The 15814-nt window shown below is 34.1% G+C and overlaps 2 protein-coding genes across 4 annotated transcripts in view; both read right to left on the bottom strand.

The window, feature by feature from the left end:
- The window catches only part of LOC111050858 (gastrula zinc finger protein XlCGF57.1-like), a 34335-nt gene extending 31694 nt beyond the window's left edge, over positions 1-2641 (bottom strand). For both annotated transcript variants that reach the window (XR_005572859.1, XR_005572858.1), the window contains exons 1-2: positions 2398-2641; positions 1634-1743 (exon numbers count right to left, since the gene is read on the bottom strand). The gene's annotated coding sequence lies outside the window, so the exon portion shown is untranslated. The remainder of the gene's footprint in view (positions 1-1633; positions 1744-2397) is intronic.
- Positions 2642-6652: 4011 nt separating this feature from the next.
- LOC120354158 (AP-2 complex subunit mu) overlaps positions 6653-15814 on the bottom strand; it is a 29354-nt gene continuing 20192 nt past the window's right edge. For both annotated transcript variants that reach the window (XM_039440505.1, XM_039440506.1), the window contains exons 8-11: positions 12725-12873; positions 9871-9982; positions 6984-7167; positions 6653-6870 (exon numbers count right to left, since the gene is read on the bottom strand). In XM_039440505.1, the coding sequence (XP_039296439.1) occupies positions 7033-7167; positions 9871-9982; positions 12725-12873 (396 nt within the window). In that variant the 3' untranslated portion in view covers positions 6653-6870; positions 6984-7032. The remainder of the gene's footprint in view (positions 6871-6983; positions 7168-9870; positions 9983-12724; positions 12874-15814) is intronic.

The following is a 15814-nucleotide window of genomic DNA, read 5'->3' on the forward strand; positions in this document are numbered from 1 at the left end:
TGAAAAAACATACTTCAAGCATCGCTACAACGGAGTGAGATGATTGAAGATTGGTTAATTGATTTTCATAATTAAGGGCGAAGTTAGGACTTCAGGTCATCTCTGCCACACAACCCTAGATGGTTGGAAGACGGTGAAGATTGATTGATTTGAAAGCATTGAGGCCCCAACCATATCAGCAGAATAAACGCCACGGATTTATTTTGCTTGTAGACAGGATGCATTGCCTCTTATGGAACACTATACGAGAGGTATATCCCCAAGATATATACTATTACAAAATGAACTATGAACTGATTACGCTAATACAGCAGCTATCCTATAAAATATAAAGGTTAGTTGAGTATTACGGTGAGCCTACGATACCTATTAGATTGAAACGAAAGACAACAATATATGCCCCGTCTTCCTTCAATCACCTTATATCCCACTTAATATGGAGTAATGTCGAATTTACAGAATGAGCTAGCTATTTGAAGGAATCATACCTAATGAAAAATGGTTATTAATAAAATAACTATTGGAGGATATTAGAATACTCATGTCCCAACTTCTAAGACAACAATATATGCCCCGTCTTCCTGCAATCACCTCATATCCCACTAAATATGGAGTTATGTCAAATTCTAGTGAATGATCTTGCTATTTGAAGGAATCTAAACTAATCCAAAAGGGTTATTAATGAAATAACTATTGGAGGACACCAGAATACTCATGCCCCAACTTCTAAGACAACAATATATGCCCCGTCTTCCTTCAATCACCTTATATCCCACTAAATATAAAGTAATGTCGAATTCACAGAATGAGCTGGCTATTTGAATGAATCATATGAAATCAAAAAGGATTATTAATGAAATAACTATTGGAGGACATCATAATACTCATGCCCCACCTTACGGTTGCACAAAAGCCGGTCAAATTTAACCATAGTTAATTCCACGAGAGCCAATCAGAGAATATTTTTTTTAAAGTGGGCTTCTCAAGAAATTAATCTATACTTTAATGAAGGAAATAGCTGGCTTATACACGAACGGGATAGGAAAATTATGTTTGATACATTATCACGTCTCAACTATGCAACTGATTAACTTGAAATTGTGCATATAGATTCTTAACTGATGATGGTTATAGCCCTACTTTCAATTCTTCAAGATTTCATTATGTCAAGTCCGGCTTTTGTGAAACTGTCACTAAGGATTCATTTTTAGACTAACTAAAATCTTGTCTATAATTGTTTGAATACAATTTTTATTCTCTCCAATATGGGGGCCCTATATCAATAAATTAGGAATGAAACTAGAAGATAACTTACAACTAGAGACATGTAAAAGCGCATGGAGAGATTTGTCCTGAGCAAATGATCTGTAGATTTTTTCTCATTTGAATTAATCATCAGTTAAATATTAAATTCATCATTTTTTATTGAAGTGTTTTATTTAGAACAAAGAAAATATGAGAAAAATGCTACAGATCACTGCACGCCTTTCTCTGTAATCCAAATCTTTGAAATGCCTTCTCTTAAATCTAGGTAAGTTAGTATTAAACAAGAAAAAATATTGGAGAGAAGAGACAATGGGAAATATATTTGTGTAAATTCATCACAAATATCAAAATAAAGTAAATTAGGTACCTTAATTTGAATTGGATCCGTGTTTCGGTTTAAAGCCATGTATATTTCGTGGTTATCTTCAAACTTTCCAAGCTTCAATCCGCTCCAATGGATTCCTCAATATTCAGAGTCTGAAAGTGTAAATAAAATTAATAAATTTCAAGAAAAAATTATTAATTCTCTAAAGAATCACGGCTTGGTATACAATACATGGAGAAGTAACATTTCTGATGAGAAATTCCCAGTTATAAACTGGTTACAATCTAATACAAGCTCCGCGCACTATGAAAAAAAGATGTAAAAATAATTTGAAAAATGAAAAACCAAACAAAAAATAACAATGTTATAACATGGAGTTAAATATTATAAAGTGATAAACATCAATATCTTTGATTATATTGATGTTTTGACTGGTTGAAGCCTTCCGCAGTAATCCAACCCAACCTAGCCTGTAACCTGGACTACGACAGACACATTAAGAGATATTCATAAAAATAAAAAACTAACCCAAAAACTTTCTAAAAATAGATTTAATAGGATTTAAAATACATATTACAATAAGATTTAAGCATGAATTATTAGAAAATTAATTACAAACTTATAAAATCGAGATGGTAGCACAAGTGCATACGCAATGTAGGCTAATAGCCTAGGAGTGATGAATTTGATAACAATTTTGGGTTTATTTTTCGGAGAGAATAGTTTCCAAGTATAAATAATGTTGATTTACTAATATAATAACATTATTTTAATAAAACAAAACTTTGAATCAATCAAATACTCACAAAATCATGTAATCAAATCCTAGTTACGACGATCTTGCCTAATCAAAGTTTCATTTCACATTATGTGATTATTCAACGATTGCTCACTATTTTTAATGTTGATGTTTGTAGAAAAATTATATTAGAAGTGATTTTTTGTGAAATTAAACTTTAAAATCCAATATTTTAGTAATAGAAAGCAATTTTTGTGGAGCAAACACAAGACTTTGACAACAAGATCTAAGATGGCGGCGTTCTCCTGCAAATGAAAATTGAAAAAGAATTGTGACGTCACAGGTATAGTTCAAAACCTTGCCGCTATAGGCAAGAGGGCAGCACAAAGCAGGGACTGATTTCCAAATTCTACATTGCTGGTTTCCGAACCTTTCTGCTTCCATTTAAACATGAAATACTCTTTATTTCAACAATTTATTAATGTTTAAATAAGACAAGCATGTAGAAAATGTTGTTCTTTACAAAAAAGGTGATTAGCAAAATTGAGCTTGTAAAAACCATTCAATCAGTTTTCTCTGTTTTCCATTATCATCCACAGCGCTTTACCGATGTATGAATGCTGATTTAATTGATTTTAATAGCGATTGGAATAGAAATTCACATTAAAATAAGTCTAAACATATGCAAAAATTGTTCATGAATTTTGAAAAAATGCTTCAATACCCACTAAAATTATAACTTCTTAGAATATTCACCCAATTTTCATGGTATTCTTGGAGTACATTGGAATGCATAAAAAGTTGAATCCATCTTCAAAACACATTTTGAATACAGCAGTGATACAGAATGTATTTTTCTCTAATAGAAGAGATAACTTACTTAATTCTTCCTCTTCTTATAACGCGTCTACTTCTTAGTTTTTCACCTCTCATCCTACTTTACCTAGTTTCGATTTTCATCATATCATCATTGATGATTCATTATGCTCTTCTTCCAATTTTTCTACCATTTTTATAAAACTCCAACCTTAACTATTCACAAACTGTCATTACCGGTACTTATAAAAATTAGGTACCGTAATACACTAATTACCGTATACTGCTAAAAAGGTATCTATCTGGATCACAAAAATAGATAATCAAATCTCAAACAATCTATTATTTATAATACAGTTTTATTGTATAATGATTAACCTCATTTCAATATTGTAAACATCTATGGTATAGTAGCACACATATACACAATATATCTTATTTTATTACATAGTATGTAACAGTATTTATCATTTTAAAACAATAAATAGTATCTACTTTATGTATATACTTCAAAATGTATTAAATACAACCTGAAAATGACTATGAAAATTTTCAAAATTTAGTTTTACCAACGTTTTTCAACATAAATTAATCTAGTTCAATAATTATATTATAGTTTTGAAGCTAAACGTTTGTAGTCTTCACTATACTATACCACAATAGAACCGTTGAATAAATTTTACAAAAAAGTTGTTGAATTCCACAATAATATCATAATTTAAAAAACACTCATAAAACCCTGTTTAAAAATTACACAAATAAATTCACAATTTTAACCTAATAGGAAAATAATTTAAAACACAATTCTGAGCAAATTGACACTAAAATAAAAAGAGACAGTAATATAAATTAATAAAAAATACTAAACATACATTGATCGAACTAATTTTATGTAGATAACTACGTTGTCATGTAATATATAGCTATTATAATATGGCTTCAATACAATGATGACGGCTCTAAATATTACTATTCAAACAATTTGACTAAGTTGTACAAACGTCTGTTAAATTTAACCGTGATTAATTCCACTAGAACCAATCAGAGAAGCCTTATCTTCATAATAGCCTTCTCTGATTGGTTCTCCTGGATTCAATCATAATTAAAAGTTAACAGGCTTTTGTGCAACCGGACTCAAGTTTAAGACTACGGGTAATCATTGTTAATCATGACTTTATTAATCAAAGATTACTACATCTTATACGAATGGCCTACAATATTTTAGGTGGGTTCCGAACGATAACACAAGAATTAGCCTCATAGCAATAAGCTACAAATATATTTGTATCATAATTACTGGTTCCATCAACCATTATCATAAAAATAATACATTAAAGCCCGTTGTACAAAAGCCGGTTAAATTTTAACCGTTATTAATTTCATGGCCGTTTGATAAGACGGCTTCTATGATTGGTTCTCGTGGAATTGACCGCGAGAACCAATCAGAGAAGCCGTATTATCAAACGGCCATGAAATTAAAATTTAACCGGCTTTTGTGCAACCGGCACTAAATGTATTATATAATACTGGTTTCATAAGCCATTAACATGTATACTAATAACACATTATATGTATCATATCATATTTAAATTATATACTTGTGAATTATGTTTTGTGATGTGTGATTTTTATGTCATACAATAATATTATTTATGGTACAATATCTATGGTTTGTTCTTAACAATATGCCATCAATTATTTAAATCTTTATTGTTTTTTAGTTATCACCTTCTAGGTTCTGATTAATAAAATCTAAAATAATAAATTCATTATTGGATAACCATCAAGGTTGTATTCTATAATATTGTTTCTATTAACCTGATAGGTTCTATTTAGTATGTAACCTCATTATACAATGTATAAACTGAAGCTTGTATAAATTTCCATTTTCTTCAATTTCTTCTTCATAATACTAATCTTCATCGCCGTCTTCTTCTTCTACTTCTTCATCTTCTTAACCTTCTTCATTACTGTCTTCATCATATCCTTGTTTTTTCACTCTTTTCTTCTCCGGATCAATCGTCCTCTTCTTCTACCTCCTCCTTCTTCTTGTTCTTCTTCATATTGTTGTTCATCATCATCATCATCATCTTCTTCTTCTTCTTCTTCTTCTTCTCTTCTTCTTCTTCTTCTTCTTCTTCTTCTTCTTCTTCTTCTTCTCCTCCTCCTCCTCCTCCTCCTTCATCTTCTTCTTCCTCATCATCATCATCATCATCTTCATCTTCATCTTCTTCTTCTTCTTCTTCTCCTCCTTCATCTTCTTCTTCCTCATCATCATCATCATCATCATCATCATCATCATCATCATCATCATCATCATCATCATCATCATCATCATCTTCTTCTTCTTCTCCTTCTTCTTCTCCTCCTACTTCATCTTCTTCCTCATCATCATCATCATCATCATCTTCTTCTTCTTCTTCTTCTTCTTCTTCTTCTTCTTCTTCTCCTCCTTCATCTTCTTCTTCCTCATCATCTTCTTCTTCGTCTTCTTCATCCTGTTCCACTCCTTCTTGTTAAAAGGTCAAGGACAAAGGAAAAATCATTCACCTACTTATACTATTAATTAACATTAAACAAGACAATTCACCTTTTATAGCAACCATCTTATTCTTCTTCTTCTTCTTCCCCTTCTTTTTCTTCGAGTTTTCTTCTACTACCTCTTCTTCTTCTTCTGGTTTAAATTAATAAGGGAAACATCAACTTACAAACTACAGTGAGGTCCACGTTATAATGGCAGTGGAGAAAGATAGGAGAAAAATGTTGCCGATTCACTGTCTTGTCAATGAGACAAGCGAGGTAGTGAAAGCGAGAAAGTTTCTCAGAAAAAATTAAAATTATTTTTCCAATTGTCAAACGTACCCGGAAGAACGTATTTTGTCCTCTCAAGAGTTTCAAAGTCAAGGATAGCGGCTGAATATTGTGCCGCCATATTATGCTATCAATCAATAGCTGGGATCAACAAATTCAAAATACAGAACGATTGAAAAATTAAGCAACTGCAACATATTTGAGACCTGGCAATACATTGTCATTTGTGATAAAGAATCAATGATGGTAGATAGACGGTAGCTGATACAGGTTTATTAATGTAATATTAACTGTTCATTCTCGTTTAAACTAATCAATTATATTTTATTAAGCAAGAAATTATATTTTTCAATAATTTCATTTTGAATTTTCATAATTAAGATGAAATATTTTGTTAATTAATTATCAATTCCACATTTTTAAAAGAAGATCTGGTAACAGAGCAAAGCGAGAAAGAGATAGCGCTATCCGCTTTGTTGAACGATAGACAAGGATTGCAATACCATTGCTAATCAAACACTGCCATTATAACGTGGAACTCACTATATACATATATAGTGAGGTCCACGTTATAATGGCAGTGGATAAAGATAGAAGAATAGCGATGCCGATTCTCTGCTTTAATTAATTATATTTCTACATTGTAAAAAACATAATTGGCATCGTTGAGGATCTAGAAAAGGATAGTACCACCGGCTTTGTTGAATGATAGACAAGGATAGCAATACCATTGCTAATCAAACACTTCAATTATAACGTGGACCTCACTATATAGTGTTATATTATGTAAAACTATTTACCTTCTCAGAGAAAAATTCCTACTGGTATCTTCTTACACTACTTCTATTCCTCCTTCTTCTTCTTCTTCTTCTTCTTCTTCTTCTTCTTCTTCTTCTTCTTCTTCTTCTTCTTCCTCCTCCTCCTCCTCCTCCTCCTCCTTCTTCTTCTTTTTCTTCTTCTTCTCCTCCTCCTACTAGTTCTTGTTCTTCATTTTCTTTGTCCGCCTCCTACTCCATCTCCTTGCTCTTCTTCTTCTTCTTCTTCTCCTTCTCCTTGTTTATCATAAATTTCCTGTTTAGCATCTAGTTTCATACAGTCCACTCCTACCAATGTAACGGACCCATTTGATGACGTCATGATCGGAATAGTTGAGCTTAGGTTCGAAAACCTTCAGGTATCGCACCTTGAAACCTGACGGTGCGAAAGGAACCTGAAAAAGTCACAAACATTGAATTTCCGTAGACTGTTAACGGAAAACACAACTTAATAGTTATTTGTGCAACTAGTGCGCAAAGTGTCAGTTTGCTGCACCGAAAGAAACGTTTACGCCCGAGCCGTAGGCGAGGGCGGAATGGTTTCTTGAGTGCAGCAGAGGAACTTTGCGCACGTATTTCACATTAAGTTTTTCTACAGTTACCATTGAATATGAAAAGTGGGTGATTATGGGTAAATTGCCTGAAATGCATCAAATGTTTTTCTGTGTAATTTTATTATGATAAAAACCTAATCCTAAAATCCTAAAGTCCTCGTTGTCGTTGGTTATAATATATAATGAATAATAATTAGCGCGTTGTGCTTGGTTGCACCTCTGCTCACTATAGCAGCCACAGCAGTCACTGTTACCAACTTCATTTTGATTTTGCTGCACTGTTGCTCCATATAACCTACTAAGTATTTTGCGTTGCCATGTTGCAAATCTGGAGTGCAGAAAAATTTTTCCCGCACTAGAGCGGAAAAGTGATTCTTTGCGTTCTGTAATCAGTGCAGCAATGGCCACTTTTCAACGTAACTGCAGGAAAAAACTATAAAACATTAGTAGAATTGATGGTGATGTTGTGAAATCTCTCCATAATAAGAAAACAAAGATATTGTCAAATTTCGCTAAAATTTTTATTTAAAACTTTAAAACAGAACCATGGTTTCACGTAGTTAACCAACGCATCATCAGCTGTACTGAGGAATGAGGATACAGAAACATTCTTAGCCTAATCTTAGTAGTCTAGAGCTCCTAAATAATTGGGTGGCAATAACTAAAGTAATGAAAGTAATGAATATTATACATGATATCAAAATATCATTAATTATTTTCTAGGTAAAATTAAATTTTCTTTCAGTAAAAGGGATGTTTTTTTTTTACTATAAAACTAAATCTTACTATAAAACATCTTAAAAAAATAAGAAAACATTTCTTACACAATTTTCGAAGATCGTATTCATACTTTGAGTAGTTATGAAGGTGATAGGCACTCCCTATCAGAACTGCAAGTTTCAGTTTGTCTAGTTTTATGGGGGACGCGACAGTCGAGGACTGCGACATTCCAGGACTGATTTTCAGTCCTTAACTGTCGGAGTGCCTCAGAACTGCAAGTTTCAATTTGTCTAGTTTTAAGGGGAACGCGACAGTCGAGGCTTGCGACAGTCGAGGACTGCGACATTCCAGGACTGATTTTCAGTCCTTAACTGTCGGAGTGCCTCAGAACTGCAAGTTTCAATTTGTCTAGTTTTAAGGGGGACGCGACAGTCGAGGCTTGCAACAGTGAAGGACTGCGACATTTGAGTACTGATTTTTAGTCCTCAACTGTCGGGCCTGCGCAAAAATTAAAGAGTCCTCTACGGTCGTAGTCCTCTACTGTCGGGCCTGTGCAAAAATTAAAGAGTCCTCAACTGTCGCCTGGCGCAGGCGACATTTGAGGACTCTTTACCAGGAGTCCTCTACGGTCGCAGTCCTTAACTGTCAGGCCTGTGCAAAAATTAAAGAGTCCTCTACGATCGTAGTCCTCAACTGTCGGGCCTGTGCAAAAATGAAAGAGTCCTCTACGGTCGTAGTCCTCAACTGTCGGGCCTGTGCAAAAATTAAAGAGTCCTCTACGGTCGCAGTCCTCTACTGTCGCTTCTGTGCTATTAGAAGAGTCCTCTTCTGTCGGTGGCCTCGTTTGACATCGAACCGTTTCATGAACATAACTTAAAAGGTTGTGTTCAACTAAAGGGTAAAAGAAAAGATTGGGGAAGTTTTTGGCTTTCAAACGGCAATATGTTGATATTATTTTAAATGTGTGGATCTATACATATAAAAACGGACACTGATTAACTCATTCATAATCAATAGAACTAAAAATCTACTCGACCAAATACATTCAGGGTAAAGACTAAGGCTCAACTGACACTTAGGCGACTGAGGTGGAGAAGAGACTGGACTCTAGTGGAGAGCATGTGTTTTGAAATGGTGACGTCGCGGAGACTAGAATCGACTGGTCTGAGTGTCACCATTTGGAAACACATGCTCTCCACTAGAGTCCAGTCTCTTCTCCACCTCAGTCGCCCAAGTGTGAGTTGAGCCTTTGGATAATTACCAAAATATCACCTGGAGCTTGGCCCTCATATAAATCTATACTTAAAATTTTTTTAACTATATAATAAGACAGTATGGAAGAGATAGCTTTACTGATTGGTTCTCGTAGCATTTTATTTATTTATTTATTTACAATGCAAATGACACTAATGTAATAACATTGAAAGATAAAATAATAAGGTAGTCCTTGTGCTATTTTTCTTCCAAAGTTATAGGTGACAAAGTCCAAGATAAGGTTAGAATTTCACGTGTACAATTTTTATAAAATTTTGGTCCAAAATAAACATTAAAGCTATAAATTTTGAATTTAGATGGCTTAAATTGATAAATTAATTAGAAATATTACACTCAATTACCACTCTTAACGAATAATATTGAGTTATTTGAGAAAATTTTTGAACTATTCAAGAAACACAAACTCGTAAATACTAAAGCTCAGCTGATTTAATCGGGACTTAAAGTTAAAAGACTTTTAAGCAACCAGGAGTGAAGCTGACAGAATATCAGCGGCATTTTGAGCGAGTTCTCGTGTCCGGGGAGTGGATCACTAGTTCATTTACATACCTCAAAGTTCATAGATATAGGAGGCCGTGTCCACTTCTTTTTCGTGTCAGTTTCCAGAAGTTCAATTTCGGCCGACAGTTGGGTCTCTTTCATTCCAGCCATTCGTTTTATTCTGAAAACAAACGTCAAATTTATTAAACCTTAAACCAATTGATAAACTAAGTTCAAGCTATAATCAAACTAATTTATAACTGAAAACCAATTCATAAACTTATCTTCAAGTTATAATCAAACTAATTGATAACTGTGTGATGTTTTTGAACGGGTAGTATTATAATAGTCCACTAGACAGCTGATTTATGATGAATAATTCTATAGTCTGATTTTTACTCCAATATTGGCGTATGAAGGAGGCTCCTATTTCCTTTCATATTATCCTTGAAATGCAAAATTTCCAAAAACCTTGTACATACTGTCATACATGACATCAAAACCTATTCAATTTTCGAAATATTATTTTGTGAATTGGAAATCTGGTCGCGGATTTAATTATTAAATATAATTGATAAAGCGAGAAGATCTCCAATTTACAAATATGAAACGTGTGTTTTATTAAGGCAATATTATGGGTTTTAGCTCCATGCTATACAAACAAGAGTGAGTTGACTTTTGGTCTGTGAATCAAGGCTGCATGTGTTTTTCACATAAATAGATTTGGAAATTTTCTTTCGAGGCCCGTATACTTGAACCGTTTGTGAAGTGAGTTGTTGAGTTAATGCATTGGTTACCTGAAGGAGTCTTCTGTCTAATATATCTGTATAATTGAGAATTCAATTATAGGCTGTCGCAGTCCGGGCAGTTTAAACCTACATAATTACATAATTGTATTCTTTTTTGGCTCAAAATTTTGCAAAATTACTCAAAAATTTCCAATTTATAGAGATTTGAGTGAAATATTTTTGTTTTTAATCAGTTTTCAAATATCAAAATTCAAAATTTTTAGTTTAGTCATTAGTTTTGAAGTGAAAATTGGACTTTTTAAAGAGAAAGTGAAATCTTAACCTTATTCTTTTTTGAAACTTTTATTTGTAAAAATTTGGGAGAAGACAGTTTTGGGCTATGCCTGTTGTCTTCTCCCAATCATATTATATTTATTATAATTATGATCTGTAATTGCCAATGAAATAAATAAATAAATAAATAAATAATTGTGTTTTCAGGATTTGAATCTTGTAGGGAAAGCTGGTGTTTTTGATTCAATCAACTGGCAGAGTTTTTTTTATATTTTTTTACTTTAAATTCAGGAGTGTTTTAACTGGACCTTGAAGAGCAGGCCAAGGGACTCTTGTAAAGGTAGAGTAAGATAATAGTTAATTGTACATTAAAAATTTTTTTTTCAGATCTATAATTCTAAATAGTAATTTTTGTTTATTTTTTATTTATTATTATCATAAACTGAGCGACCACAGATCAGCAACGCGAGTAGCCCCTGAAATATTCATCTGATTATTATTTCGTAATAAATTCTAATTATAATTCTAATTTCGTAATAAAATAATTTATTGATTTGTTTTTAATATCAGAAACTTTTTGTGTAGTTGAGAAGTTGATATTGTGGTAATTATTCATATCGAATGATAAAGACTGAGAAATTGTCAAAAAACCACTGATTTACTCAGTGGTGAATCAGTGGTTTTTTGACAATTTCTCAGTCTTTTTCATTCGATAATATCAGAAACCTGTACGATCTTTTCTTGTTTTTCATTTTTCCACCCTTACATATTTGGTGAAGGCACATCTTGCTTACAACTGTTAATTAATTTAATAAACTAAGCTTCAAGCTATAAATAATAGAAAAGTTGGTAATGAAATTAACAATCTTATGAATTAGTTAAGACAGCTATAGTGAGAATCACGTTATTAAGTCTCAGTGGAAATGATAGGACTACATAGTTGCCGATTCTCTGTTACCACCGCCTTCTATAGTAGATAGCTGTGAATCAAGACATCCCCCTATATCTGATTGATTGATTGAGTACTTTATTTATGTAGATTACAATATATACTGGCTTATACACTTATATACAATAGCTTACAATACAGCAACATTATAGATGAATTTACATAATATAGACTAAGAAAATAATTATTGAACTGTATATGATATGAAAAAGCAATTTGTAATATAATAACTATAGATAATAATTAAATTGTTATGCATCTACATAAATTGGCGGAGCTTTGGACATATCAATGTCCATTCCTCGGAAAGAATATTAAAAATATTCTCCCCACTAACTCTCTACCATGATATCAATATCTCTCTACCTCTGATCTGATATCAATTGATAATTCTTGTTAATAATGGTCAATTCCATCTCAAATAATAACCTATTTATTCATCAAAAAAATGAAATATATCTTTCCGTGGACCTACAGCTTTAGGTGAGTTCCGAACTCCCCGGGAAACAATATTTCAAACTCATGAATGGTATTTAGAGAAGTTCGGCTCACACAGTGCTCACCCTTACAACGGCAGTAGCAGGCAAATGGAGCTCAACTTATCTTATCGTTAGCTTAACAGCACCACCACGAAACGAAACGAAATCGCTTCCCCTGTTTTTAATCTATATTATAATAGAGGAAAGAACTGGCTTATACAGGTAGGGGATAGGAAATTCACGAATGACGCATCATCACGTCTCAACTACTCAACTCATTAACTTCACATTTTGCATTTAGATTTTTGAATTTACCGAGGATGGTTATTAAGCGAATTTTTAATTCTTCAAGATTTCAGTAGGTCAAGTTTTTAATTAGACCCTTGCGAAGCACGGGTTACCTGCTAGTCTGGAAATGAAGAATTGAAATTGAATGGAATGAATGTAATGAATAGAAAATAAATGCCACTCACTTCCACACGATGGCGTTCTCAGATGCCTTATACTTTGCCTTGCCTTTGAGGCAGATGAGTTGAACCCCTGATGTATTCAATGGGGTGGGAATTTTCACCTCCATCTTTTGACCGAGCAACGACTGTTTGAAATTGGATTTCAACACCACCTGCACAGAAAATACAAAAAAAAAACATTAGTAAAAAAGCAACCCATTATCATAGAGAAAAGATAGCATAAGAAGATATCCCATGGTTTGTAGAATGCATTCAAAGTTTGCAAGTTTTGTATCAAATTATGTGTTGTGTATCAAGTTGAGTTGATACTGTATCATATCGTGTTGATACTGTATCATGTTATGTTCTTGTTCTGTAGTGAGGTCCACGTTATAATGACAGTATTTGATTAACATTGGTGTTGCTATTCTTGTCCATCATTCCACAAAGCCGATAGCTCTATCCAGTTTAGTATCAAATTGTGGTGTTGTGTATCAAGTTGAGTTGATACTGTATCATATTGTGGTGATACTGTATCATATAGACTCAAGATTTTATTCAAAGTGGAGCAACATAACCTACGTTTTAGACATAGTTCTATCAAAATTCGGAAATGGAACAGTTTTGGGCTAGGCCTGTTGGTCATTTCTGATCATATATTTGATTTGTGTATTATGAAATGTGAATAAATAAATATTGTGTTGATACGGTATCACTTATGGTGATATGCCATGGTAAAGGACCGTTATGTTGCAAATGTGAGTGTTAACTGAAGCCGATAGTCCTAGTAGTTGTTTTTGGTGAAGCTATGTGACGCTGGTAGTCTCTCATACTGTGCCCTTCTTACACTCTTACATACCCAACAACACACTAATAATAGACAGTGTATAGGGTGTCTATGTTGCAAATGTGAGTGTTAACTGAAGCCGATAGTCCTAGTAGTTGTTTTTGGTGAAGCTATGTGACGCTGGTAGTCTCTCATACTGTGCCCTTCTTACACTCTTACACTCCCAACAACACACTATAATAGACAGTGTAAGGGTGTCTATGTTGCAAATGTGAGTGTTAACTGAAGCCGATAGTCCTAGTAGTTGTTTTTGGTGAAGCTATGTGACGCTGGTAGTCTCTCATACTGTGCCCTTCTTACACTCTTACACTCCCAACAACACACTAATAATAGACAGTGTATAGGGTGTCTATGTTGCAAATGTGAGTGTTAACTGAAGCCGATAGTCCTAGTAGTGTTTTTGGTGAAGCTATGTGACGCTGGTAGTCTCTCATACTGTGCCCTTCTTACACTCTTACACTCCCAACAACACACTAATAATAGACAGTGTATAGGGTGTCTATGTTGCAAATGTGAGTGTTAACTGAAGCCGATAGTCCTAGTAGTTGTTTTTGGTGAAGCTATGTGACGCTGGTAGTCTCTCATACTGTGCCCTTCTTACACTCTTACACTCCCAACAACACACTAATAATAGACAGTGTATAGGGTGTCTATGTTGCAAATGTGAGTGTTAACTGAAGCCGATAGTCCTAGTAGTTGTTTTTGGTGAAGCTATGTGACGCTGGTAGTCTCTCATACTGTGCCCTTCTTACACTCTTACACTCCCAACAACACACTAATAATAGACAGTGTATAGGGTGTCTATGTTGCAAATGTGAGTGACAACACACTAATAATAGACAGTGTATAGGGTGTCTATGTTGCAATGTGAGTGTTAACTGAAGCCGATAGTCCTAGTATTGTTTTTGGTGAAGCTATGTGACGCTGGTAGGTCTCTCATACTGTGCCCTTCTTACACTCTTACACTCCCAACAACACACTAATAATAGACAGTGTATAGGGTGTCTATGTTGCAAATGTGAGTGTTAACTGAACCGATAGTCCTAGTAGTTGTTTTTGGTGAAGCTATGTGACGCTGGTAGTCTCTCATACTGTGCCCTTCTTACACTCTTACATACCCAACAACACACTAATAATAGACAGTGTATAGGGGTCTATGTTGCAAATGTGAGTGTTAACTGAAGCCGATAGTCCTAGTAGTTGTTTTTGGTGAAGCTATGTGACGCTGGTAGTCTCTCATACTGGCCCTTCTTACACTCTTACACTCCCAACAACACACTAATAATAGACAGTGTATAGGTGTCTATGTTGCAAATGTGAGTGTTAACTGAAGCCGATAGTCCTAGTAGTTGTTTTTGGTGAAGCTATGTGACGCTGGTAGTCTCTCATACTGTGCCCTTCTTACCTCTTACACTCCCAACACACACTAATAATAGACAGTGTATAGGGTGTCTATGTTGCAAATGTGAGTGTTAACTGAAGCCGATAGTCCTAGTAGTTGTTTTTGGTGAAGCTATGTGACGCTGGTAGTCTCTCATACTGTACCCTTCTTACACTCTTACACTCCCAACACACACTAATAATAGACAGTGTATAGGGTGTCTATGTTGCAAATGTGAGTGTTACTGAAGCCGATAGTCCTAGTAGTTGTTTTTGGTGAAGCTATGTGACGCTGGTAGTCTCTCATACTGTGCCCTTCTTACACTCTCACACTCCCAACAACACACTAATAATAGACAGTGTATAGGGTGTCTATGTTGCAAATGTGAGTGTTAACTGAAGCCGATAGTCCTAGTAGTTGTTTTTGGTGAAGCTATGTGACGCTGGTAGTCTCTCATACTGTGCCCTTCTTACACTCTTACATACCCAACAACACACTAATAATAGACAGTGTATAGGGTGTCTATGTTGCAAATGTGACTGTTAACTGAAGCCGATAGTCCTAGTAGTTGTTTTTGGTAAAGCTATGTGACGCTGGTAGTCTCTCATACTGTGCCCTTCTTACACTCTCACACTCTCAACAACACACTAAATAGGCAGTATTCGACAGTAATGGGCTTGAAATTTGCAACAAAAAACAACCTTTACCATGATATATCTAAAGATATATATACCTAAAGATATATATATGTTTTTATATATCTACTTATGCTATCTTTCCTCTATCTCTATGTCTAGACACTATCTCGTATCGATTGAAGTGTGCGGACGTGACTATAGTTGAGATATCGTAAATTAGGCTGTGATAGTTCATGAAACAAACTGAT

This window comes from Nilaparvata lugens, chromosome 14 (genome assembly GCF_014356525.2).
Source record: "Nilaparvata lugens isolate BPH chromosome 14, ASM1435652v1, whole genome shotgun sequence".
Lineage (NCBI taxonomy): Eukaryota > Metazoa > Arthropoda > Insecta > Hemiptera > Delphacidae > Nilaparvata > Nilaparvata lugens.